Source organism: Palaemon carinicauda, chromosome 10, assembly GCF_036898095.1.
Source record: "Palaemon carinicauda isolate YSFRI2023 chromosome 10, ASM3689809v2, whole genome shotgun sequence".
Lineage (NCBI taxonomy): Eukaryota > Metazoa > Arthropoda > Malacostraca > Decapoda > Palaemonidae > Palaemon > Palaemon carinicauda.
The window spans coordinates 130709592-130735386 of NC_090734.1; the positions used below are offsets into that span (position 1 = coordinate 130709592).

Consider the following 25795-nt stretch of genomic DNA (forward strand, 5'->3'; position numbering starts at 1 on the left):
GTAAAGTTTGCTTAGTTGTTTGAAAGTTTCAAATTATATTTCTCTGTCACTTGACCAAGGGGATTCAATATTACATATTTATATATGTATATACACATTAACATTGAGTATCCATGTACAGTGGTGTGGTGTTAGAAATCTCACCCCATATAGACTCATAAGAATATATTTAAAGTAGTCTATCTTCTGTCTTCTCTCTGATTGGAGGTAAAAGGTGTATTGTGGGATAAAGTTGTATATATACAATAGATAATTTTACCTTTGATATATCATTGATTCTTATTTTGTTGCAGGAATGATCATAACCCTTGTAATGCCTCAGTCCGTGGAATGGTAACAAGCGACAATTCACAAGGTCCTCCCCCACCCCCTTCGATAAAGCAGTCGGCTCTTAGAGTGGGGGAAGACTGTATTGTTCACAGGCAAGTTATTATATTTACTGTTAAAAATATGATTTGGAAATCTATACAGTGGTTTGAATCTGTGAGAAACATTTTGTTTAGATTACCATTCAGTGTAATAAGTATTTTGTTTTATATGGTATATATACTTGGATCGTCTCGTTGGTGTCTTGTCTTCGTAATTTATATAAATTGATAGAGAATTGAACAGTAAGGGAAATTTGTGAAGTTTAGGTTAGCTAAATCATTCTCCTTTAAAGGCAGTCTTGAATAACAATTAAATATTGGTTATAATTATTGAAACTATTATAGAGCTGATCATAAGATAAAGTTTTTGGTGGAATCCTTTACAAATTGTTGAATACCATTATTCTTTTATGTAATTAGATCTCATGAAATCATGAAAGGTGCTGAGAAAATTGGAACTCACTATAGTTTCCCTGAGAAACTAATCAAATCTGCACAGAGATCTTTCAAGATTTTACTCATTTTTTATTTTATGTTATGTAATGAAATAAAAAAAAGGACAACATACCTCTGGATAAATTTAGATGTACCGTACTGTATCCTGAGAAAAGTTATTGTGGATTTTACTCCAGATTATTATTATTGGTTTATTTTTTTAGAAATGTTTGGGCTTTAATTATTTATATACATTTCAAAAAATGCTGTTGCATAAATTCTATTTTGTTTTAATGCCACTTGAATTGTGAAATAAAAGGACAATTGAAATATAGCGTAAGAAAAAATGAATTATTTGGTTACTAAGGTTTCCATTATAATTTTTTTATTGCAGCATACTGGGTTCCAATTAGAAGTCTGTCAATTTCATCAGTCCTTAGAATCTTATTCATTTTTTGCAGATGTATGGAATGTGCTGAGATAATTGAGGAATTCTCCAATGAGGATTTAGGATTATGTATCATAATTCTCTCCACGTTTGTGTATCGTCAACCTGGTCTGGCAGCGCCACTTCTTCCAAGGATGTTGAAGACTGTCGCGAGGTAAGGATTGGAGAAATGATTTGATTGAATTGTTTTTTAATTAATATCTTTGCTGCAATAATATCAGGTTTGATTTTGTAACTGTTTCTAATCTAGCTGCTCAATAGGTTGTTCTGATATTTTGTTATGAGCCTTTTAAGTGACCATATCTATGCCCTAGTTATGTCTCTATTATATAATTCCATTTATTTTCACTTTGTAGGGTGGCTGATAGTGAGGTATTTTCATGGCAATATGAGAGTGCAATTCATTTCCCTGGGTCAGCTACCAGTATTGGGAGACAGTTTTTGCGTTGCGTTCTACATCAGTTGGCTCCCAACCAAATCTTCAACCAAATATTCTACACAAATATTGAAGGTAATTGGAGCATTAGAAATCTGTATAATTTTCCATAAGTTAGAAATAAGAATATTGTTATTTATTTCTGAATGTTGATAAAACTTGCTTGAAAATTAGAAAATGTCTTTAAAATAAAGGTGGTTGATTAATAAATTTTAATGGAGAGTAATTACTTAAAAAGAACATAATTATACAGATTCATTTTTTTTTCTTCAGAACATCAACGACTGCAACTTTTTAGAACATTATCCCAGGCATTAACAGATTTTAATGAATTGAATCCTTCTGCTCCAATTCAGTTGCTTCTAGAGGTATGAGATTTCCTTCTGTTTGTTTAACTTTATCAAGCTGACTGAATGGCATTATGTAAATAAAATATTGCTTTTTACAAGTACCCCAACAGTAAAAGATGTAAATACAGTAGGCATATGGAATAAGGGAAAAAGTTATTAACCCTTTTACCCCCAAAGGACGTACTGGTACGTTTCACAAAAGCCATCCCTTTACCCCCATGGACGTACCGGTACGTCCTTGCAAAAAATTGCTATAAAAATTTTTTTTTTCATATTTTTGATAATTTTTTTTAGAAAATTCAGGCATTTTCCAAGAGAATGAGACCAACCTGACCTCTCTATGACAAAAATTAAGGCTGTTAGAGCAATTTAAACAAAATATACTGCAAAATGTGCTTGAAAAAAAATAACCCCTTGGGGGTTGAGGGTTGGAAATTTCCAAATAGCATGGGGGTAAAAGGGTTAAGATTTTGAGATGAATTTTCCTTATTAAACATAAATGAGACCTCATTGCTTTTACCACAGAATCTGAACAGCAAGAAGGTCTTGCCAACAGAAAACCTTTCTCACCTTCTGGGAAATGTTGCCCTTTATATGGAATGTGTCAGTCAGGATGGAGGTGGAGGATTGAATTCTGGCCTTGTCCCACTGTTTGAAACGTTTCTGCGGAAAGTTCTTCTGTCGGTCAACCTTCTGGTGGACCTCAATCCTGTCTTGCGAATTTTAGTTGCTGTCCTAAGAATCATTGGTGTTGCATCGCATAAGGTAAGATATGAGTGTTGAAATTCCTTGAACATTTACTGAATTATTAGGGTTATTATTTCACATTAGAATGCATTTAAAGTACACTGGGGAAAATTGCACCTTAGTGACTTGGCAAAATCCTCCATAAAATCTTTCAAGTGACCACAATGTAAATACTAAATACATCAGAAATATCATTAATGATACTGCTAATAATTGTATCACACAATAACAAAAAAAAAAACAATTATATTCAAATAGGAACCAACCTTTTATAAAAAGTTTGTGTTCATTACATATTTTTTATTATCACAACATTCTCAGCTCTTCTCCTAGGTACTATGACCCAGGCTTTATCAGTAACATAATACAGTACACAATTTTACATATAAAAACAAGGAAAACTAAAGGGGCACTCAGTAGAGCGTAGACCTCCGCTGCGGCAGCTCATTTCTCTACCTTGACCTTGACTGTAACATGTATTAATTGGCATGGATTTTCATACACTCAAATATGAACCAAGTTTGAAGTCTCTGTGACAACGATGTCCAAACTCATGGCTGATTATGTGCATTGGACATTTTGCTTGACCGTTACCGTGACTTTCCAAAATTTTAATAATTTTCAGCTTTTTACATAATAAATAATCCCTTTACATTTCATTACTCTACGATTAAAATTGTGGCCAGGAAGCTCTTCACAAACAAACACATACAGGGTAAAAAATAACCTCCTTCCAACTTCGTTGGAATTTATAGTCATTAGCAAACAGTAAAATTTCCTATTAAATTTTCAGAGCATCCTTGATCCAGTCTCAAAGCTTGTGAGCCATGCAATTCAAAATTCACCCATGAAATATGAACATCTGAGCGACCTCTGCCATCTGTGCAACAGAATTTTCTCAAGGGTGAGTTATTCTCTTTGGTCAAGGTGCATTTTATTTACCTTTTGTATATTATACTCTATATAATAACACTTCTGAGCATATTTATAGATCTATAATGCATGCTCCTAATTCTAATATTATAGTATTGAAGGCTTTTCAATTTAACTTTGTGGCTAGAAATGAGTACAACACAAGCTTCAATTAAATGACAGTAATCAACAATTAAACTATTCCAATGCCTGATTAGATTGTGTTATGACCTGTGGACTACTTCAGTGTACAGTACTTTTTTCTATGTTATATTTATTTTATATGCCGGGCAAAATATTTCTGTATAACGAGTATTTTTGGTCTCTTAATTTCAAGAATTTCAAAATGTTGTCACATTATCCTTCATTTCTCTATACAGTTTTTAGCACTAAGCATTTATCTGTCTCACATTTGTTTTGATTCTTTTAGATTAATTTGTAGCTGCTGGAATATTTTGGATTTCACTTTTTAGTTGCCTTATAGTAGGTTGTGACGATATAATTATTGTACTGTTGCCATTCATAGTCATGGGGTTTTGAGTTTCATTGCCTGAATGTATATCGAAACACACTTCACTTTGATCATTGTATTAAGTTTTAATAACTATTAACCAATTCTTCCAAGGATTTTTCCCCCCTTGTTTTTGTTGAAACTGGCTTTATTACTAAAGAATGCATTTTACCCAATCACTTATAAATGCTTTACTTCGACTTTTCAATTAAAGTAACATTTTTATCCCAACATTTTCAATCCTTTGTGCTACTCACTATGAACTTGATCAACAATTTATTTTAAGTGCTACTACCTCTGTTATCAATTTTATTTTCACAGAGACAGTTCTTATTCACTATTGTCATATTTGCATTCCTTACATCAGCTTTCATAACGGCGAAAGCATACACCATACATAAATCCTAAATTTCTTTCAATCATCGCATGAAAATCTCTTACACTAACTCATTCACTAATTTACTCATAGCTTTTTCCATTTACTTATCTGTAATATACGACTCTGGCTTTGAATCTCTTATGACTTTTCATTGTTACTCCTTGTAAAAATCTAATATCCTTTGGAAGTGCTAATTTTTTTGCAGAAGAGTAATGAAGGACTTATGGATCAATTCTGAGTCTTTGCTATCAACTAATTGGACATTTTTATTCTGACAACTTGAAGTACAACTTTAATCACTAGCCTATCATTGAATCCAACTTTAAATTTGAAACATGAAAATACAACAATTGCAAGTAGAATGTTGTATAGGAACAGTATTTCCTATCTATGGTTTCATAAGGGATATTTTTTATATGGTTATTTTAATTGTACTTTAGTTTAATTCATATCTAAAAAAGGGATTTTGACGAAGGAAAAATCTATTTCTGGGCGAGAGACCCGTGTCGCCCAGTGAAATGCTCCTTTAGCACCATTTCTAAGGTATATAACTGCTATATATTACCAGAGAAAAAATTGCATAGGGATGCCAGGTTGAACCCAGCTCGCTCACCTATATAAGGTTTCGATATAATACTGGGGCGTGATGAATCACAACCAAAGGCCTCGCACCATTTAGATATCTCCTGTCAAAATCCCCGAACAGCGAGGTGCCGTTCAACATCCCACTACTACTAACAATCCCACGCCAGTAACGTCACTCCTTTTTTAGCACGCAATTTGATAGCCGTTTTTTACCTTGTGTGTGAATTTTGCTGGTTTTTTAAATCTATTCTTTGGAACTTTCAAGTAAAGCTGCCTATTAAAAAATCTACCTATCTAAATACATTGAAAGCTTTCTAATTACGGTTGAAGTTTTAAAGCAAGTTTCCTTTACATTTTCTAGGAGAGAGACAAACTGCTTCTTTCACGCCTAGTTGTTTACGAGTTAGTCCAGGCTCTCAAGTTTAAGACATCTATTCCCGACACTAATCTAGTTCTGCTTGTGCAGTTAGTTGTTCAAGTAAGTATACAGTTGTTAGAATTAATCTATATTTTGTAAAAAAATTGCTATATAGACTGCCTCCAATAATTATTCCCATATAAACAAATATTAACAATGTAGAAATGTTTCTGAACTTTTTTTATTTTTTTGTTATCTTTTTAATGAATATTTAGTGATTTGGGGAGCCACTCAGCAAAACAAAGGGCTGTTTTGTTATTATTAATATAACCTCATTAGGAAAATAACCTAGTGAAAATTGTTTAATATAGCACTATAATGTCTATATCAAACACTACAGTGGTTGATATTAAATCATAATTCCTGAATGATAATGTTGAAACCAATGCGTTATTTATTTAGCAATATGTAAAATAAATTTGTAAGAGTACTAAAAAATTTTTTAATTGCTTATGAATCTTTGATAGTTTTCAAAATGAAATGCCATTTAGAATTAGAACTAATTCAATTTACAGGAAGTATTATCTATTTCTTGTTTTTATGCCCCCCCGGCCAAAACTCTGTTGAGTCCCTTGTTAGGCTGGGAGGAACGTAGAGAGTAGAGGTCCCCTTTTTGTTTTTGTTTCTTTATTGATGTCGACTACCCCAAAATTTTGGGAAGTGCCTTGGTATATGTATGTATGTATTATCTATTTGGTCTATGTAAAATTCAGAAAAATTTCCATTCAACAGGATAGCGGAGGAACATTGGGCAGTAACAGTGTAGTAGGAGACCTCCCTAAAGACATCCAGGATATCCACAATCTTCCCAACACTAGTGCTGCCGAATGTATGCGATCTCATCTTCACGATGCGTTAGAATTCATTGCTGATGTGCACACTCTCACAAAAGTAAAGGTAATACCAGTTAACTTAGTTTTTCTTCATTTCTGCATCTTCATATCTTCAATTTTTTTATGGTTAACATTTTGTTAATAGACGCAGTTTATTTACTTGTTAAATTAGGCAATATTTCATAATTAAAACCTTTTACTCCTTTAGCTTTGCTTTGAATTTAATCATTAAGTGTATTTGCATTTTTTTCTTTTAAAACTGCTATTGTAATATTTGTGTGTTTTGACTTTCACTATTAATATAAGTGGTTGAACAATTTGTTTGTTCAAGTAATGTTATGTGGAAAGAGAGCTCTACAAGAATGAACATTCAATTTTGATGACGAGGAGTATTTATCCTGTGAATCAGATTTATAATTGGGACATGGTGTTGCCATCTTGACAGCTGATTATTATTGATGTAGCTATAATCAGCAAATTTTAACATTTCAATTATATGCTTGTGATTTATACTTAACATGTAAATATACTAAGTCCTTTATTGAAACCAGATGGCATCATAAACTGATTACTCAGTTTGCATTAAAATAATTTCAAAGAGATTACAAATTTCTGGGCTCAACCTGTGTCTCTCCCAAGTTGAGTATTATATTTGTCTGTTTGGGATTTCTAGGTAGCGACACACGTTCATTTGATAACCTTGTTGGTTTTTCTCTCAGCCGCTTTGTTGACGCTCCCTTATGAACTCAAATTTTTTTATCAGCAGTGTAAAATATTGTGTATTTACTCAATACTGTATGCATGCAGTAATGTTTGTTTACAGGAGTATTATTTCAAGAGAATTTTATCACTTTAATTTTTACAGTCTAACTGCAGAGCTAGTGTTGGTCTTAATGAGGATACTATGGGCGGCCTCATTAAAGCAGGTATATCTCAATACATTGCTCTGGAGATCTCTCGAGGAAATAATCGGGACCAACGAGCCATAGCTAAATATCTACCTTGGCTTAATAACCCACCAACAGCAGTTCAACAAGGGTAAGACATTTCATTAAAAAAAAAAAAAAAGTAGAGCAATTTAAAAATAGTGTATGTTCTTTCTACTTATCAAGAAATGTACAGTATTGCTTTTTGTACGTATTTTGCATATATAAACATATTTATTGGGTCTATTTCATCTACTGTATGTGAAGATTGTATAGAATCATACAGTATTATGCAAGAATATAATTCATAAGTTTTCTTCATGGTTTTAAAGGAACAAGAGCTCAACAGACTTTACTCGCAGTGATCATTGAAGTAAACAGAATTAGAGAGGGCTTTGTTGTGGGATCAGTGGTACACCACTAGTTAAGAAAATATGCTTGTTCAATGAGGCTGAAGAGAGGAATGAATTTGAATTTTCACGAGTTATTAATGATTTGGTGGGAGACTATATTTTTTTCCAGTAGAAAACACATTCAGGATACAGTAAAAGATTTCCTTTTTTTAGCATAGATAGAACATTTTTCTCAAGTATAAATGCGTGTGGTGGGTTTAATTTTAGAAATAATGAGAATTTTGTCAATAGCTGTTCAAGTGTCATAGCGTAAAATATGTAAACAATGACCTGTAGCAAATAAATTACAAAAAGGGAGAGTTAAAGACTTATTCTTGTTCCTGGTAAAATATGTAAACAGATACTTCTTTGAAGAATGTTGTATCCAGCTTCTTTAATTACTGTACTTTCAGTAGATATATTTTAATTTTAAAGCTGAAGCTCGAGCACTATGGATATTTTCAGAATTCGTTTTAAATGCTCTTAAAAATTTCTTTTGGCATATATATCAGATTTTTAAATGTGTATAATATGAAATAATCTTATAACTTGCCACTCTTTGGATGAAAGATTGCCACTTTCCATTTCAGGCAAAAGGAATTTATCGACTGTGTGTCTCACATCCGTTTACTATCATGGCTCTTACTTGGTGGACTTACTCACTCTTGTTTGATTGGGAACTCTGCTTCATCTATTTGTCAGCCTATTCCACCAGAGGCCTCGTGTCACATTGCAGATCACATTCAGGTAAACATTTACCTAGTTTTCCAAAGGGATGGTAGGCTGGGTTTCTTTTTTTTTTATTTGTGGTATAGAAATAGTGAAAATGGAATTTTAATAATAAAATTTGTTATTACATTACTCGCTTGATGTTCATATTGCTTCTCACTCGTGCAGTTTTGTAGAACAATCTAGTCACTCAAATATTTGGGTTCTGGGATGGTCTCATGATAAACAATTAATCCATTTCATGTTGTGGATGGGTAATAACAGTAACAATGATGTTTTTATGTATTGCTGTACTTTATATTGTACATCAAGTCATTTCATTACATTTTCATATAATAGTCCTGATCTACGCAACGGAAAAATCTAACCTTGCTGCTTAATGAAGAATGGGTAAATAAAATATAGGTTTGTGATAAATAAAAAAAAGTGAAATATATATTAGATACCTTTATTTCAGATGGAATTAGAAAAGTAATTTTAATTCCACCAGACGTGAATAATCTATTAACTAATGATATCTCCATTGACAACCCTTCTTGTTACAAGAAAATAAAAGATGAATCTGAGAATTTTATGCTAGAAATAGCTCATTTGTAATTAAACCTCCTGCCTTTTATAGTTCCTTCTATTATTTTCACAGATTATATTAGGAGGGTTTGCTGAGCAATCAAAAGCATCAGTACTCCACATGTCTTCACTATTCCATGCATTCATCTTATGTCAGGTAAAGATTAATATTTTGAATTAATAAAAAATGTGCACATATTATAATAACCATGAGGTCTTTACTTGAGCAGAAAATAATATAAAAACTTGGATGAAATTTATAGTACTTAGTGTTATGTATACTTCAGCTATGGACAGTTTATTTAGAGAGAGGAATGGGAAGTTCACCTAGTAATGACAGCAGCACGAATATCTCGGCCATATTAACGGATTTCTGGGCTAAAGTAACGCCAGGTATTCTTCAGCTCGTGTCACATTCAAAAGTGGTAAGTGTTGTTTTTCCTTGTTTAAAATGAAACAGAAAAAAGATATTTGTATTAATATGTTCTGTAGTAGTCTGTACTTAGACTGTGTTTTTTGTTAAGTGTTAATAGGGTCACAAATTTTAAGAGAAATATTGATACAATTTTGATTAATTATAATCCGGTAACATTGTATCATCTGTGGCCCATTTCCTACAGCAAATGGCAAGAAAAGTGGAAAGTATAAAGTTACAGTATTTACATGTAATTATATTGTATATGGATACAATGGAACTTACTTCATTTAAAAAAAAATGAATTTTAGATTATGATTACATTATTGATGTTGAAATGGCATAGGAAAAGTGGGAAATTAAGATTATTCTTAGAAATTATTTTAACGAGATGACAAAATCACATTCTAAAAAATGCATTCATTAACGAGGGGTGAAAATTGGAGTGAACAGTTAAGATTGGAAGGCTTGAAAGGATGGGAGGGATATCTTTCCTATAATGATTCAAATTGTGAACGCCAAGATACAAAAATAGACCCGAGTAATCTGGAGTGTTTAAATACATTTTTTTATAAACTTGAAAATGCTAAATACAATATAGTAAACTAAAACTAAAAAATATCAAAGAATTATCTCAAGTTTACACTTGATTAGTAAGAATGAACTAACTCTTCCATAAAATTAGTTAGGACACTTTGGTCATAAATAATCAAGTTTTTAATCTCTATAATTTTCAAATGTTTCTTAATTATGGATTGTCATGACTGACCCTTGAATAAGTTTAATTTTTTTTAGGTGTGTTATACAGGAGAGATATTATAACTTCATATTTTTCTAAATTAGCCTGGTAAAAATGACATACTTTCTATCATAAATAATGTGTATATAATTACTGAGCTTGTTATATCATTTAAAAATCTTTATTATAACATAAGGCAGGTAGCCCATAGCAGAAGGTAGCCACCTTTTTAAAGAGCATAGTTAATCTATTAAGAAATTCCCTTTACTGTACTGAAGAATTAAATGTAATTTTTATCTACTGTATTTGTAATGTCAAGTAAAGGTTCTATGAGCCAAGAATTTTAAATAAAATTGTATTTAGCAACTTTAAAGAAAGGTGGTTAACATACTAAATATTTTGACATAACTTAGTTAAGGCAGTCAAGGTAAGATATCTTGAAAATTGATGATGTAAGACTACTGTAATTGATTAATTTTATATTACCAATAGAAATTGAAAAGAACATTGAAACTATCCTCTCATTATGGCTTTAAAACTTATACCAAGAATCATCTCCATATTTTGTCAATCGGGTATGAAGGTGGTAGTTTTTTTAACATCAACTATTCTTTAAAGTGACTGCTAATGTAGATATACTTCACTTTCCACTTTTCTTCAACAAGTGTTTTGTTTTGAAAATACATTTTTGCAGGGGTTGTTTGTTTGCTGTATATTTCATGTTGTCTAGTTTTTGTGAATTGTAAATAAGAAAATACTTTGTGATATAGTGTATTTTGAACATTAAGCTCTATTATTATGCACTCTCCCTGTACTCCCCTGCCAATGGCCCCCCAGGAATCAGAAGCTTTCCAGGTATTTCTGTTACCCTCTGCTAAACCTTGTTGAGTTTCACCACTTAGTATAAATCAGATTGTAACTTCATAAAATATGGATGGATACTTAATCCCGTAGAACAAGAAGAAATCTTTGTTGATATAAATGTAAACACCTTCAAGTTAGATATCTTAAACATGAAAACTATTAAGTATGTATATTAGATTAGTACAGCTTCATTCTCCCAGTGATGTAAGTTTGCTTTATTACACAACAGCTTATCAAATTTAGCTAGTGTATCCATATCATTAAGTAGATTAATGATGATGTGGAACTAAAAGATTTATATTCTGTTTATTATTTTCTCATTTCGGCTTAATTGATCGTATATTGTCTTTCTTCTGTGGTACACACATTTCCAGACGCATTAACTTGTACCACACAAGATTGAGAAAGTTCACTCTGCATATGCTCAATCCTCTTATGACACCTCAATCACCATACATTGGTTTTATTGATCTACCAGGATAGGTTCCAAATTACTTTTAACATTTGTGCCTTAGGTTTTCCACTCTTCACTTAATTCCAATTATATTTTTCATCTTTTTGTTTAATTAAACTTGTTGCCCTTTATATTAAATTAGTAATTTTGTGTGCTTGAAGGGTCATCGAATTGATTTTTCCCATCTATGGCACAACTTTGATTATCTCTCTTCCTGAGTCTTGAGTTGCAGATTTCCACTACCAAGTATTCTTTAAAACGTACCAGTGAGGAGAATAGTCTGCATCTTCATGCAGTATAATGAAGTACAGGTATACTGTGCCTGTTAAAATTAACCATTATGTCCCAATGACCATGGGCATTCCTCATTCTCTCATGTGGTCGTGAAAGTATTCTTTCGCACTGCTTGAGTAATTTATCTTCTCGACCTTGCGCATCTCGCCTTGCCAGACCTACAACTGGTTTTTTATTAGCTACATTTGATTATTCGTTATTTCCATAAGCTGGTATTTGGTAGTTTGTCAAATCCCAAGGTATGCACAACTGTTTTTTGGGAGTCTTACAGTCCCCTAGTACTCAAGTACTCCATGTAATCCTTCTTAAAAAGCTAGATTTCTTCTTTCTGGATTGTGTGGTGTTTCTCGAGGACTGAGGAAAAGTCTTTTAAGGAAATTCATGCTTTTTGGTTTGATACATCTTTTGAAGTGGGGCCTCTGGTATCTCTTAATTTCAAATGTCCTTCTCGGCTCCCTTATGAAGTACAGGTGGCTAAACTGTATGTATGATGAATCTTTAGCAAAGATTGATTACACTCCCTTTGCTGAATCGATAGGAACTACTCTGCCAGACAGGATGCTTAGGGTGAAGGGACATGGTACGGGTTGTTTATGATTGCCTGACATGGGACCCTCATTACATCTTCCTCACCAGCAACTTTGTAAATTTATTGAATTCAGGTTTTCCTTAACAAGCATATCACCTTTTTGCTACTCAAATCATTGCCATAATCATCTTGACCCTGTAATTTTCTGTTCCTGTAATAAGGGCCTTTGTTTAAAGTTGATACCTACTCAGTCTGGCTTGGTTTAACTGGCACTAGTGAAAACTTGGTGGTGGTAATTCTTTGTCGACTGATGCTGTTCCTTCACTAAAAGTTTCTTAGTGAAAATGGTAGTTACAGACATCTATCACCACTCAAAAGTTTCCAGGCCTTTGTGATTTCACAAGAATGGATTGGTATGGAGTCTTAGGTATGAAAATTCTTTGATATGAATATGGTCATTCTTCCGGGATCCCCCTTACCCCATCCTCATATCAGCTAGTATCCTTCAAGTCCTATCTGACTGGCAGTGAGGAAGTTTGTGTTCTGGACAAAGTCTCCACTATGCTAAAGAAATATGCCATTAAAGAAATTTTTTCTAAGAAAGTGGTGTTCTAAAAGTGCTACTTGAATATTTTCAAGGTTTTTGTAGATTGGTACAAATTATTTCCGCTAAATAAGTTAGTTCTCTTAATTAGATTTTATTTCTATATAAACAAAGACCTTTTTCTTTCACCTTATGCGAATAGATAACAGCGAAGCTGGAGCACGACACTTTAAAGTAATAACAAGGTGTACATACTGACAGGTAATTACCTACTGGTAGCGGGGAGGCGAGAACATGTTCTCAGTGACTGGAATTTTCGGCATCGTTAATTTCGTTTTCTTTAAAATCCAGCATGTTGATGAATTGTTTGAAGGGCTTTTAGTCATGGTTTGGCGCCTTCTCGAAAGAAAAAAAAAAAAAAAAAAAAAAAAAGTCTCCCCCTGGATTCTTACAGAGGATTCCACCACTTCCAAGAGCTTCTTGCAAGTATGTGTTCTTAGCCTTTGAGTTTTGTCAATGCTTAGCATTTGGGTGACTGGACTTCATGGCTTATATGATTTCCATCCTTGGGGAAGCAGTCTTCAGTGCCCTTTAACCACTACCTCTCTCATAACACTTAATCTTGGCAATCCTCAAGGTGTTAAGGCCTTCCCTTTTCCCTTGAGAAGCAGAAGTGTCTTCCTCTTGAGGGGGGTCTTTTTTTTTTCAGCTTGAGTGGAAGCTCTCAGGACTTAGAGGTGGATGTTTCCGTGGAGGACCCCCCCCAACCCCACAGGGGAGGAGGAGTAGCCTTTCCCTGAAGGCAGTAGCTCTTTGGGTTTTACTGTCCTAACCTGGCCTGTTTAGGGACCTTCAGGGGAGACTCGTCTCCCCTCCAGACGATCTGCTCCTTGTGAGGTGCTGCTGGTGACCGCAAGTGTCTTCTTCAGTTTCGTACCCAGGGCCTTGCTCTTCTGGAGGTCTTCTCAGGGGCATTAACCTTGCCAGATCTTCCCTCTATAGAGGGGATCTTATTCCCTTCTGGTGTCTCTCCAGTTCGTCATGTAACTTCTAATTTTCCTACAGACAGTGTCTTGGGAGTACAGCTGCATTTTCTCCAGCCTACCATTGGAGTCTTCTATGCGCCTTCCCAAGTGCCCTTTGTTTCTGTTTCTCTGAATCGGCATTGAACTCCCAGACCCTCCTTTTGCCCCTGTGGTGTCTTTATAAAAACTGTGTTGCCTCCAGTCTTCCTGTGGAGGGCAAAGGAGTTTTCCCAGGGGATCTTTCCTTGGTTAGTGCACTTCAGTTGCCGATTTTCCAGATCGTTGTGATCTTTCAGACCTTCTACAGACTCTTCCAGTTTCTGGAGGAAGCTGCAGAGGTCCTGTCTTGCTTTGGAGGCTCCGGAGGGAGAACCCTGTCAGGCGCCCTTCAGATGTTTTTTCTCCAATTGTCATGGAACTTCTAGATCATCTTACAGGTGTTCCCAGTGCCCACGGAGAAGCTGCTTAGTCTCCTGGAGGCTTTGGAGGGAGAGTCTTCTCCTGGGCACTTCTCCCTAGGGATGCGCCATTTGGTTACTGCTTCTCAAACCATCATGGAACTTATAGATCTTCCTACAGATGCTTTTAGTGTGCACAGGAAAACTGCCTTGTCTCCTGTCTTCCTTTAGAGGGAGTCTTCTCCTAGGTGCTTTTCCTGAGGGAAATGTCCTACAGTTCCTGCCTCTCCAGTCTGTCTTGGAACTTCTAGCCCCTCCTGTAGCAGCCTCTAGTGTCTTCAGGGTTCCCTGCCGAGTTTTCAATCCGCCTTCGGAGGGGGGGTCCTTTCAGGCTCCTTCGTGAGGGAAATGTTTTTCAGTTCCTGCTTTTTCAGTTGGGAGGTACAGCTTGTGTGCTTGACCCTCCCCACCGTCAGAGGAATTGTCCTTTGGAGTGTTGCTCTTTGGAGCATGCTCGGAAGGTTTTTTCTCGACCTTGACCATCTGTCATTATTGGAGGAGGATTTTACACATGCATTGTAGATGATTTCCTATCACTCCAAGTGAGTCCTTTCGTAACAGTGATAGGCCATTTGGGTTCGATCTAATCAAAGAACACAATAGCAGTAGCTGTCCCACTTTCATTAGGTTTATGAAACCCTTCAACCTGATCCTTGGGTCCTATCTGTGGTGAAAGTAAGTTATCAAATTTCTCTCGGTCATATAGGAGAATCTATATTCTTATACCGGCTATGTTGTGTTAATCTATACACAGTATAAATAGGTTTGTATATATTCTATCCATGCTTGTCCTTATCAGGGAAGACGGAGGAGACTTTTCTTAACAAGGTTTCTCATTTATGAAGCTTAGCTGCATCTGACATTCAGTACAGCTTATAACACCCATGAATGCTGCACCCCCAAGGAAAGGGGAAGAAAGAAGAGTAGAAAGCATGTGATTTTTCCTTTCATTCCAGGCTTATGTCGAAACAGCCATCTTAGATGAGATGCTTCTTGTCCCATGAGGAAAGTAGGCTGGCTGCATAACCTGTTGAGCAGCCACCATTAGACCAAGGGTAAAGGTATCTAAATACTGGGGTATACTTTCGTAAGTGGTGGGAAGTTAAGGTTGTCTGGCATTTTCAGATTCAGCCCTTCAAAACCTGTACCACTGATCGAGTGGAGCTGATGTCCCTTGACTTTGAGCCCTTGCCTGAGAGGGCCCTTCAATCCCCTCATTAGTTAAAGGATAATCCGTTTGATGGTCTCATGAAGACAGAACATAAGTGTTATCTCTTGGATATTTTTCTCTTAGTCCTGCTGGTGCTTATTAAAGTCTGGTGCTCAAGCCTGGAGCACCAAGTCCTCTTTAACGTAGCTCTGTAGAGCCCTCACAAGAAAGAGAAGCAAGTCTTCTAGATTTCTTATGACTGTCTCTTGGGGGAAAAGACATGGAGAAGGCCTCTAACTTCATTTGGTGGACCGCTGGGTTCTGAGTTTTGGTTCTTGGCTACGAACTCCAAGACTCGCAGGAAGACGGTATCAAGTGTCAGATCACTGTTTGACACCCATATCAAAGGCTTATATGGGACACACTTAAGAGATTTGTGCACACGTGTCACCTTCAACTCAAGGACTTGAAATCCTGGGGTGGGAAACTGTTCAAAGCTCCTCATGAGGATAGACACCTCCTACAAGGAGGAAAAGTCTAAGGCCCTTCGTAGGAATGGATCTCTGATGTAACAATTTTCTGTCTCTTCTTTGTTAACACTGACATCTTTACCATACAGTGTATGCCACTTATCCTCAAACCTTTACAAACTCCACTTTAGTTGCCTTAAAAGGATCACTCTCAGTATTTGTTCCAAGAATAAATTTCACAAGGTTGACATGAAATTTTACTTTTTCAATATTAAACTTACCCGATAATCATGTAGCTGTCAACTCCGTTGCCCGACAGAATTCTACGGGAGGGATACGCCAGCTATCACTATACTAGAAGGGGGTGTACTCACAAGCGCCACCTGTGGCCAGGTACTACAGTACTTGTTGTTGACGCCACCTCACTTTTTCCTCTGTCGTGCTTCCGGCAAGACGTTCTTGGATACGCTTATGATTTTGGAGTATTGTTCACGGTTTGGTGAAGTATTTCTCTAAAATTTGCAGCTATTCGCTATACTGGAAACTTCTATATTAGCTTAGTTAGCTTTTGGAATTAATTTGATTAATTATGGTGACGAAGAGAGTATGAACTCTCTTTCACCTTTAAATGGCCGACCCTTCCCTTAGACGGAAGTGTTGGTGTCTAAGAGAGTATAGACTCTCTTTCTTAATTTTGCTTAACAAAAGTTATAGATTTATTTTATATCTCTCCGCCTCTTATAGGCCTCTTCGATTAACTTCCTTTTATTATAAACTTATTAAAATTAATTTTTATATTTGTTTATATTCGACCTTCCTAATAGTAGGCGGTCTTTTCTTGGTACCGAAGTTAATTAACATTGAGCCCGTCATTTCGGTTTTACCTGTTAACATATTATGCTATTTTAATGTCTTTGAAAGAATTTCTTTGATAGTCTCGTACTGTTTTCAAAGTTGAACTAACGTTTTGTTTTGTCTCTGCAGTTGTTGACGTTCAGAACGTTCAACTTGCGCTCTATCGTTACGATAGAGAAAGAATTTTCACGGTTTCACGTTGCAGTAAGAGTAACCGTGTCTAGCGTTTTGTTCATTCTTTCTTAACTTAATGGTTTTAATCCTAATAAAGGAACTTTTCATTTTGGGAAATATTTCAGTTTTTTCCTTTAACAATAATATGTTTTAACGATATATATGATTGGGCTCTTCTCTCAGGTATGATTGGGCTCTTCTCTCAGGTTCTAAGTCAAGAGAGAGAGAGAGAGAGAGAGATAGAGACGGAGGGAGAAAGAGGAGGATAAACGTTTCATTCAAGCGAGTAACGTTGTTATCGTTTTTGCTCTTCTCCCTAGTCTCTTTAGGGGAAGAAGGTAAACGTTTCTAGAGTGATCTAGTGTTTAGTCTCTTTCCAGCCACTGAATTATTTATCTTTCATTAGATTTTTCTGTTACATTGTAATTCTGTTTTCGCAATTACTAACTTTTGAGAAAGGATAGAATTGCGTGTTTCAGGTACAAACCACTTAAAGTTTCGAGTTCAGTGAAATAAGTGCAAACAGAAAATCAAAGTGATAAGTGATTAGCGCAAAGTGTGTCAGTGTTGTGCGTGAGGGTACTTCTGTGCGCGCCAGTCGTCCTCCCAGTCCGGGACCTCTTGCAAGCTCCCAAGCCCAGGGGAGAAGCAATGTCGAAGGGCAAAAGGGTTCAGCAGGCCTTGATCGGCGCACAGAAGTATCCTCGGTGGTTGCGGGCGTGTCTTACCGAGACCGTCACTCCCACCCGCAGACGATTGAGCCCTTATTTTGCTCGTCTGCAGAAGAAATTTAGGGGAGAAAACGCTGGTCTCAGGTCTCAAGACCTCTTAAACGTAAAGTCCAGACCTATGCCAGACGTACGAAGTTAGAGTTCAACAACCCGGATGCAGTCATTGGGTTAGCTCTGACTCTCCTCAGTCATCAGTTGAATGCACTCCGCCTAAGAGGAGTAAGGTTCTGCCGCAACAGATCTCTGCTGTTAAGGCTTTACCTCAGCAGACCTTAGTGTCTGCCGACCCCAAGTTGACTCTACTGCAGTCCATGCAGTCACAACTTTCGGTCTTGATGCGTGAGTGTCGGGCTGAGAAGGTTGCGCCTCCGCCTGCGCTCGCTCCGCCTGCGCTCCCTCCGCCTGCGCTCGCTCCGCCTGCCAGGCGTACGATGTTGAGCCACGTTATGAGTTTACTGATCCCAGTGGTGTGCAGCTCCCTCCGCCTTCCTTAAGGCAACCTCAGCAATGGGAACAGGAGGCTTATACCTCTCTTCCTCCGCTTCCACTTGCTGTTCCACCAGTGAGGCAACACTCGCTTGAGGTACAACAACCTCTCCCATCCATGAGTCAGTCTCCTCAGCTCTCGCTGCAGCGAGCTCAACCCTCCTCAAGGCAAGCACCTCAACACCTTAGCCTTGCGCCTCAGGAGCCTCAACTTGCGAGACTTTTACTGCGTTCTGCGCAGCCACTACCTTTTCGCTCTCAGCTCACACCGCAGGAACCTCAACTCGTTCCTCAGGAACTTGCTACTGCGCATCCGCCAACCACTCAGCAAGCGCAACCCTTGAGTTCAGCCACTCATGCCAGGAGTCAGCCTCCTCCACCCATGCGCCTACCTTCTGCTACTTCCTTTGATCAGCCTTTGCAGACTGAGCCTCAGGTGTTCCCTCAACAGAGTCTTGAAGAGGAAACCACAACTATTGTTGTTCCAGCTCGTTCTGACTCTGCTGTTCAGCATACCTTACCTCCATTTTCAAACATTATGATAATGGAGGTTATTTGTATTACTTATAAAAATATATTTGTATTCCTTGCAATATATTTTTAACAATATCGCAAAATATGGCAAAAATATGAATCATGAGTTATGAATGTAAGGTAAATATTATGTTGATATTAAAACCCCATGCAAGCATGCATAAAGCACTCTAGCACTGGTCATGGAATTTCTGAGAAATGTTAAACGCCATGCACACGCTCTGCTTACCTTACAGCATGCTCTACATACAGCATGCTCTGCTTACAGCATGCTCTGCATACAACATGCTCTGCATACAGCATGCTCTGCATTCAGCATGCTCTGCATACAACATGCTCTGCATACAGCATGCTCTGCATTCAGCATGCTCTGCATACAACATGCTCTGCATTCAGCATGCTCTGCATACAACATGCTCTACATACAGCATGCTCTGCATACAGCATACTCTGCATACAACATGCTCTGCATACCTTACCGCATGCTTCTCAGTCACACATCTTTGGTTGTTGCCAACTCACTAGACTGTCAAGCAGTTTCATAACGTTGCCTTCTAGTCTGCTGCTTTTGCACCAGTGAAACCCTCACTGAGAGAACTTAGCTTTTCTAGGATATGGTCCCTGTAGATGAGAAAGTTCTTTTCTCCCTCCTTCTGATATTCCCTTGAGGACTCTGTCATTTGGAGGGAGCCTTTAGCTGCTTAGCCTCCTATGGACTTTTATTTAAGCATAACATGCTTCCAGGGAAGGTAATGGTTCCACTTCAGTCGCTAATCCCGTCTGTTACCACACCTGCTCCCATAGACCTTGAGCTGTGTTGCAAGACATGCAGTCCAAGCTTAGTCCTTGTTAGAGGATTTTTTGTTTACGGAGTCAATGTGTCACGGGGAAGACGTTCAACAACCAGCAGAAGTGACTGGTTGTGACGCAGTGCGGCAACCTCAGCAACCCGATAAGGAGTTGTCTGTACGACCCAGACAGTCTAGACAGATTCGGGTTGTCACTGTACTTCCTCGCTTGCCCATGGTTGACAGTTCACAGACTGTGCAGCAGTACCATGATCTTGTGTCCGGCTCCGTCAGACGACTGGCTTTTAAGAGCTCCCACAAGTCGTCGCTGTCTGGAGATTTTCAAATGGACTATGGATCTGACCAAGGAACTGGGCCTCCTGGTCAATTTTGAGGAGTCTCAGCTCGTCCCATCCCAGACCATTGTCTCCTTGGGTATGGATCTTCAGAGTCGAGCTTTTCGGGCTTTTCCGTCGGCCCCAAGGATCTTCCAAGCCCTAGAATGCATCCAGAGCATGCTGAGAAGGAACCGATGCTCAGTCAGGTAGTGGATGAGTCTAACAGGGACACTTTCATCGCTGGCCCTGTTCATCATGTTAGGGAGACTCCACCTCCCCCCCCTTCAGTATCATCTAGCTGCTCACTGGATAAAGGACATGACGCTAGAGACGGTCTCAGTTCCTGTTTCCGAAGAGAGGAGGTCTTCTCTCGCGTGGTGTAAGAACAGCTTTCTTCTCAAGGAAGTCTACCTTTGGCTGTTCAGAAACACGACCGCCGTCTCCTCTCGGACGCATCAGACACGGGCTGGGGTGCGACTTTGGACGGACAAGAATGCTCGGGAACATGGAATCAGGAGCAAAGGACACTTCACATCAATTGCAAGGAGTTGTTGGCGGTTATTCTGGCCTTGATAAACTTCAAGTCCCTCCAGCTTAACAAAGTGGTGGAGGTGGACTCTGACAACACCACAGCCCTGGCTTACATCTTCAAGCAGGGAGGGACTCTTTCGTGGAAGTTGTTCTAGATCGCAAGGGACCTACTCATCTGGTCTAAAGATCGAAAGCTAACTGGTAACGAGGTTCATTCAGGGTGGTATGAATGTCATGGCAGATCACCTCAGCCGGAAGGGTCAGGTCATCCCCACAGAGTGGACCCTTCTCAAGAATGTTTGCAACAGACTTTGGGCCCTGTGGGGTCAGCCAACCATAGATCTGTTCGCTACCTCAATAACCTAGAGACTCCTGTTGTATTGTTCTCCGATTCCAGACCCAGCAGCAGTTCACGTGGATGCTTTTCTGCTGGATTGGTTCCATCTCGACCTGTATGCATTCCCGCCGTTCAAGATTGTCAACAGGGTACTTCAGAAGTTCTCCTCTCACAAAGGGACACGGCTGACGTTGGTTGGCTCCGCTCTGGCCCGCGAGAGAATGGTTCTTAGAGGTACTGCAATGGCTGGTCGACATTCCCAGGACTCTTCCTCTAGGAGTGAACCTTCTAAGTCTACCTCACGTAAAGAAGGTACACCCAATCCTCCACGCTCTTCGTCTGACTGCCTTCAGACTTTCGAAAGACTCTCAAGAGCTAGGGGCTTTTCGAAGGAGGCAGCCAGAGCGATTGCCAAAGCAAGGAGAACATCCACTCTCAGAATCTATCAGTCTCAAGGGGAAGTCTTCCGTAGCTGGTACAAGACCAATGCAGTTTCCTCAACCAGTACCACTGTAACCCAGATTGCTGACTTCCTGTTATATCTAAGGAAAGTAAGATCCCTTTCAGCTCCTACGATCAAGGGTTACAGAAGTATGTTGGCAGCGGTTTTCCGCCACAGAGGCTTGGATCTTTCCACCAACAAAGATCTACAGGACCTCCCTAGGTCTTTTGAGACCTCAAAGGAACGTCGGTTGTCCACTCCAGGCTGGAATCTAGACGTGGTCCTAAGGTTCCTTATGTCATCAAGATTTGAACCTCTCCAATCAGCCTCTTTTTAGGACCTCACATTAAAAACTCTTTTCCTCGTGTGCTTGACAACAGCTAAAAGAGTAAGTGAGATCCACGCCTTCAGCAGGATCATTGTTTTCACATCTGAAACGGCTACATGTTCCTTGCAGCTCGGTTTTTGCTAAACGAGCTTCCTTCACGTCCTTGGCCTAAGTCGTTCGAGATCCCAAGCCTGTCCAACTTGGTGGGGAATGAACTGAAGAGAGTACTTTGCCCAGTTAGAGCTCTTAGGTACTATCTAAAAAGGTCTTGACCTTTACAAGGACAATCAGAAGCCTTATAGTGTGCTATCAAGAAACCTTCTTTTCCAAGTTCTAAGAACTCAGTTTCTTACTATTCAGGCTTCTGATTAGAGAAACACATTCTCATCTGAAGGAAGAAGACCTTGCTTTGCTGAAGGTAAGGACACATGAAGTGGGAGCTGTGACTACTTCAGTGGCCTTCAAACAGAGCCATTCTCTGCAGAGTGTTATGGATGCAACCTATTGGAGAAGCAAGTCAGTGTTCGCATCATTCTATCTCAAAGATGTCCAGTCTCTTTACGAGTACTGCTACACCCTGGGACCATTCGTAGCAACGAATGCAGTAGTAGGCGAGGGCTCAGCCACTACATTCCCATAATCCCATAACCTTTTAACCTTTCTCTTGAATACTTTTTATGGGTTGTACGGTCGGCTAAGAAGCCTTCCACATCCTTGTTGATTTGGCGGGTGGTCAATTCTTTCTTGAGAAGCGCCGAGGTTAAAGGTTGTGATGAGGTCCTTTAGTATGGGTTGCAGCCCTGTATACTTTAGCACCTTTGAGTTGATTCAGCCTTCCAAGAGGAACGCTGCGCTCAGTAAGGAAGACGATCTTATTAAAGGCAGAGTAACGGTTCAAGTCGACTTCCTTACCAGGTACTTATTATTTCATTGTTATTGTGGATAACTGATTATATGAAATACGGGATACTTAGCTATCCTTTAGTCTTGTACACTGGTTTTTCACCCACCCCCCTGGGTGTGAATCAGCTACATGATTATCGGGTAAGTTTAATATTGAAAAATGTTATTTTCATTAGTAAAATAAATTTTTGAATATACTTACCCGATAATCATGATTTAATTGACCCACCCTTCCTCCCCATAGAGAACCAGTGGACCGAGGAAAAAGTGAGGTGGCGTCAACAACAAGTACTGTAGTACCTGGCCACAGGTGGCGCTTGTGAGTACACCCCCTTCTAGTATAGTGATAGCTGGAGTATCCCTCCCGTAGAATTCTGTCGGGCAACGGAGTTGACAGCTACATGATTATCGGGTAAGTATATTCAAAAATTTATTTTACTAATGAAAATAACATTTCTCACAGATCATTGCCAACATTTTTTCATCAATCCTTATTAACTACAATATTTTTGCTTCATGTTTATTTATTTATTTTTTTTTTTTTGAGCAACATGAAATCTTTTCTAAAATCCTTTGAGCGAGTGTACACAGAGGAAGAGCTAAGGGCAGATTGAGAGGAAGGGACCTGAAACACAATGGCCAGGTCATCTTTTCCCATTGGTTAGTGATCAGGAGGTACATCGTGGGTCTTAAGAGTTCAAACAAAGTTTTACACCTTAAATTTTTTGTTCATGAACCATGTCCATTTAAGACATTTTATTCTTGAAAGCTTGTGTACAGAAATTAATTTGTTCGAGAGCAGAGACAAACGTACTGAAATTTAACTATAAAGTACAAAGTATATTTTAACAGTGCTCGTCATATATTATTAGATAAGCGGGATATGACATAAAAAGCCTAAATATTATATTATATATTATATTACTTTATTGTACAAGCTTATGACATGTAGAGTAAGCCATTTAATTTTTCCAAATCCCTAAGAATTATTTGAACTTATGCATAATGCTCCTTCTTTTAGAATATAATGTACCTGTCTCCATCTTAAAGGATAAAGATATGTGATAAGAAATAAGGGAAATAATAAAGGGAATTACAGTTTTTAGCATCAAAATTAAAGCATTTAAAGAGAAATTATGTAACATTCAAGTACAATGATATCCTACAATAGACAAAATATATTTTGGTTAAGTAGGCAATGTTGTTAAGTGTAAAACAGGGCAAAATGTACGAGATCGTGTAGATACAATGATTTCAGAGATAAGTAGGCGAAGAAGGCTTATTGTACATTTATTCACTATTGTGTAGTATTAAATACATAAAGTGCAACCAGTCTTAATATTTTCGAAGAGCTTGCAAGGATCAGTAAAACTTACTTGAAGACAGCCTAACATTAATAGTTTTTTATGTAATGGACAGTTCTACAACACTACAAAGATGGTTACTTTGATGCAAGTAAATACTGTATTTCTTTTATTCTGCTGTGCTCCAAGTATACTAAGCGTTAAGTAGATGTATTTTCATTTACAGATAAACTGTACCGTATTAAGTTAATTTTGATTACAGTACTGCTTTCATTGTTGTTATTAAAGCACTCATATTCTTTCTTAGATGATGCAGATTAAGAATTAAAATTTAGTTCATGTAGTATTATTCTGATAGCATGTTTTTTTTTTTTTATTATTTATCAATGATAATTGTAACAATTAAAATTTATTCAATACCATTTCAAGTTTAAATATAAAAATTATCAATTTTAAATATATAGCGGTTTTTCTAATAGTTTACATTAGAACTACAATTAAAATTTGAGAAATGTTTAAGCATAGAATAGAATAAAATTTATATTACCCATTTAATCTGACATGGGAATCTTCTACTTCACTTCAATAGTTGGGCGAGATGGTGAATCTTCATTTCCTGAGTTTGATGGAAGCCCTCCACGAGTGTCATTCTACTGTCCTCACCAAGTTACTTCCACTTTGGGCTCCAGTTCTTTATACCCACCATACCAAGGTAGTCTGAAAACAATTGAAATGTTATTTAACTCAGTTCTGGAATAAGGGATAAATTCTGGTATTAATATAAGATGTAAATGTTATTTTATTAATAATTGGACTTTTTGAGTAAAAAGAAAAAAGCCTCAATGACATCATTTCCGCAACCACATAATTATTAAAATTGATTGGCTACCTTTGAAAGCTCTACCTTTGGACATATTTATGACTTACAGTAACATCAGCACATATAGTTTAATTGTACAAGGAATCTTGAAATAACAAGGGTGTTGAAATATGACAAATTTGTAGGTAATTTGTATATTTCTTAATTATACAAACCTTAGCTATTTAATAGGGGTATTACTTTCGGCATAGCTGAAATGACGAGCCATTAAAATTTAACGAGGGTTTACTACCCACACTGCTTGTTAGCGGGGGTAGGGGAAGGTAACTTGCTAACCCCCCCCCCTCACACACACCTGTGCTTGAACTCACTTTGCTTGGAGGTAGGACTTCAAGGGGGATAGGGCTGGCGGGCAAGTTTGGTTAAATAGCTAAGGTTTGTATAGTTAGGAAAAATACAAATTATCTACGAATGTCATTTGTTCCGTAACTGGAATACAAACCACGCTATTTAATAGGGGTGACTCACCCATTAGGAAGGGTGGACGTCCCAGCCAGTACTGGCTTTTGGCTTTGCCCGGGGGTTCGTTATTTGAGTGTGTAAGCACCCAAGAAATAAGGAGTCCCTGCACCTCACTAGAACCTTGCTATGCAAGGACTGCAGCCTACGCAAGCTGTGTGTGAAGGTATGAAGAAGTGTGACTCGTCCTAGGAAGTTGTTCTGAAGTTCTTTAGATGGAAACTTGTAGACTAAGACTTTCCCAATACCACCTCGTCAGGTTATGGGGATGTAACTGTATTAACTTAATACTAGGAACACAAGGGAGCATGGTTTACCTGCAGTGGTTTGAGGTCAGCTATGCAGAGAACCCAGGATGCTGCTTTCCCCAAGAGAGGGGATGATGAAGAAAAGAATAAGGGACAGTCAAACCTTTTCATTTATGCAGACCAAAACTGGGTAACAATGCCCTCAACCCTCTGCTACTTGTCCAATAAGGAGCTTGAGGTTTTAAACCAGCTGTTGTGCAGCCACCACAGGGCCGATAGAGAACGTATCGAGCCTCCTGTGGGTCACGTCTTGCAGGTAGTGGGCTGTGAACGTTGTCTGACGCTTCCACACACCCGCTTGTAGGACCTGCTTCACAGAGAAATTTCTTTTGAAGGAAAGGGATGTAGCTATGCCCCTGACATCATGTGCTCTAGGGCAACGTGACAGAGGAGGATCTGGATTCAAGGCCAGATGAATT

At 37.9% G+C, this 25795-nt stretch overlaps 1 protein-coding gene across 10 annotated transcripts in view; it reads left to right on the forward strand.

Annotated features, from left to right (window-relative positions):
- unc79 (UNC-79 domain-containing protein) overlaps nt 1-25795 on the forward strand; it is a 184657-nt gene that overhangs the window by 150088 nt on the left and 8774 nt on the right. For 8 of the 10 annotated variants that reach the window (XM_068381893.1, XM_068381901.1, XM_068381894.1 and 5 more), the window contains 14 exons: nt 294-422; nt 1265-1405; nt 1608-1762; nt 1961-2055; nt 2563-2802; nt 3578-3688; nt 5533-5649; nt 6322-6486; nt 7288-7460; nt 8331-8487; nt 9110-9193; nt 9324-9461; nt 11028-11045; nt 24319-24441. In XM_068381893.1, the coding sequence (XP_068237994.1) occupies nt 294-422; nt 1265-1405; nt 1608-1762; nt 1961-2055; nt 2563-2802; nt 3578-3688; nt 5533-5649; nt 6322-6486; nt 7288-7460; nt 8331-8487; nt 9110-9193; nt 9324-9461; nt 11028-11045; nt 24319-24441 (1846 nt within the window). The remainder of the gene's footprint in view (nt 1-293; nt 423-1264; nt 1406-1607; nt 1763-1960; nt 2056-2562; nt 2803-3577; nt 3689-5532; nt 5650-6321; nt 6487-7287; nt 7461-8330; nt 8488-9109; nt 9194-9323; nt 9462-11027; nt 11046-24318; nt 24442-25795) is intronic. The other 2 variants (XM_068381896.1, XM_068381903.1) reach the window with 1 other exon arrangement.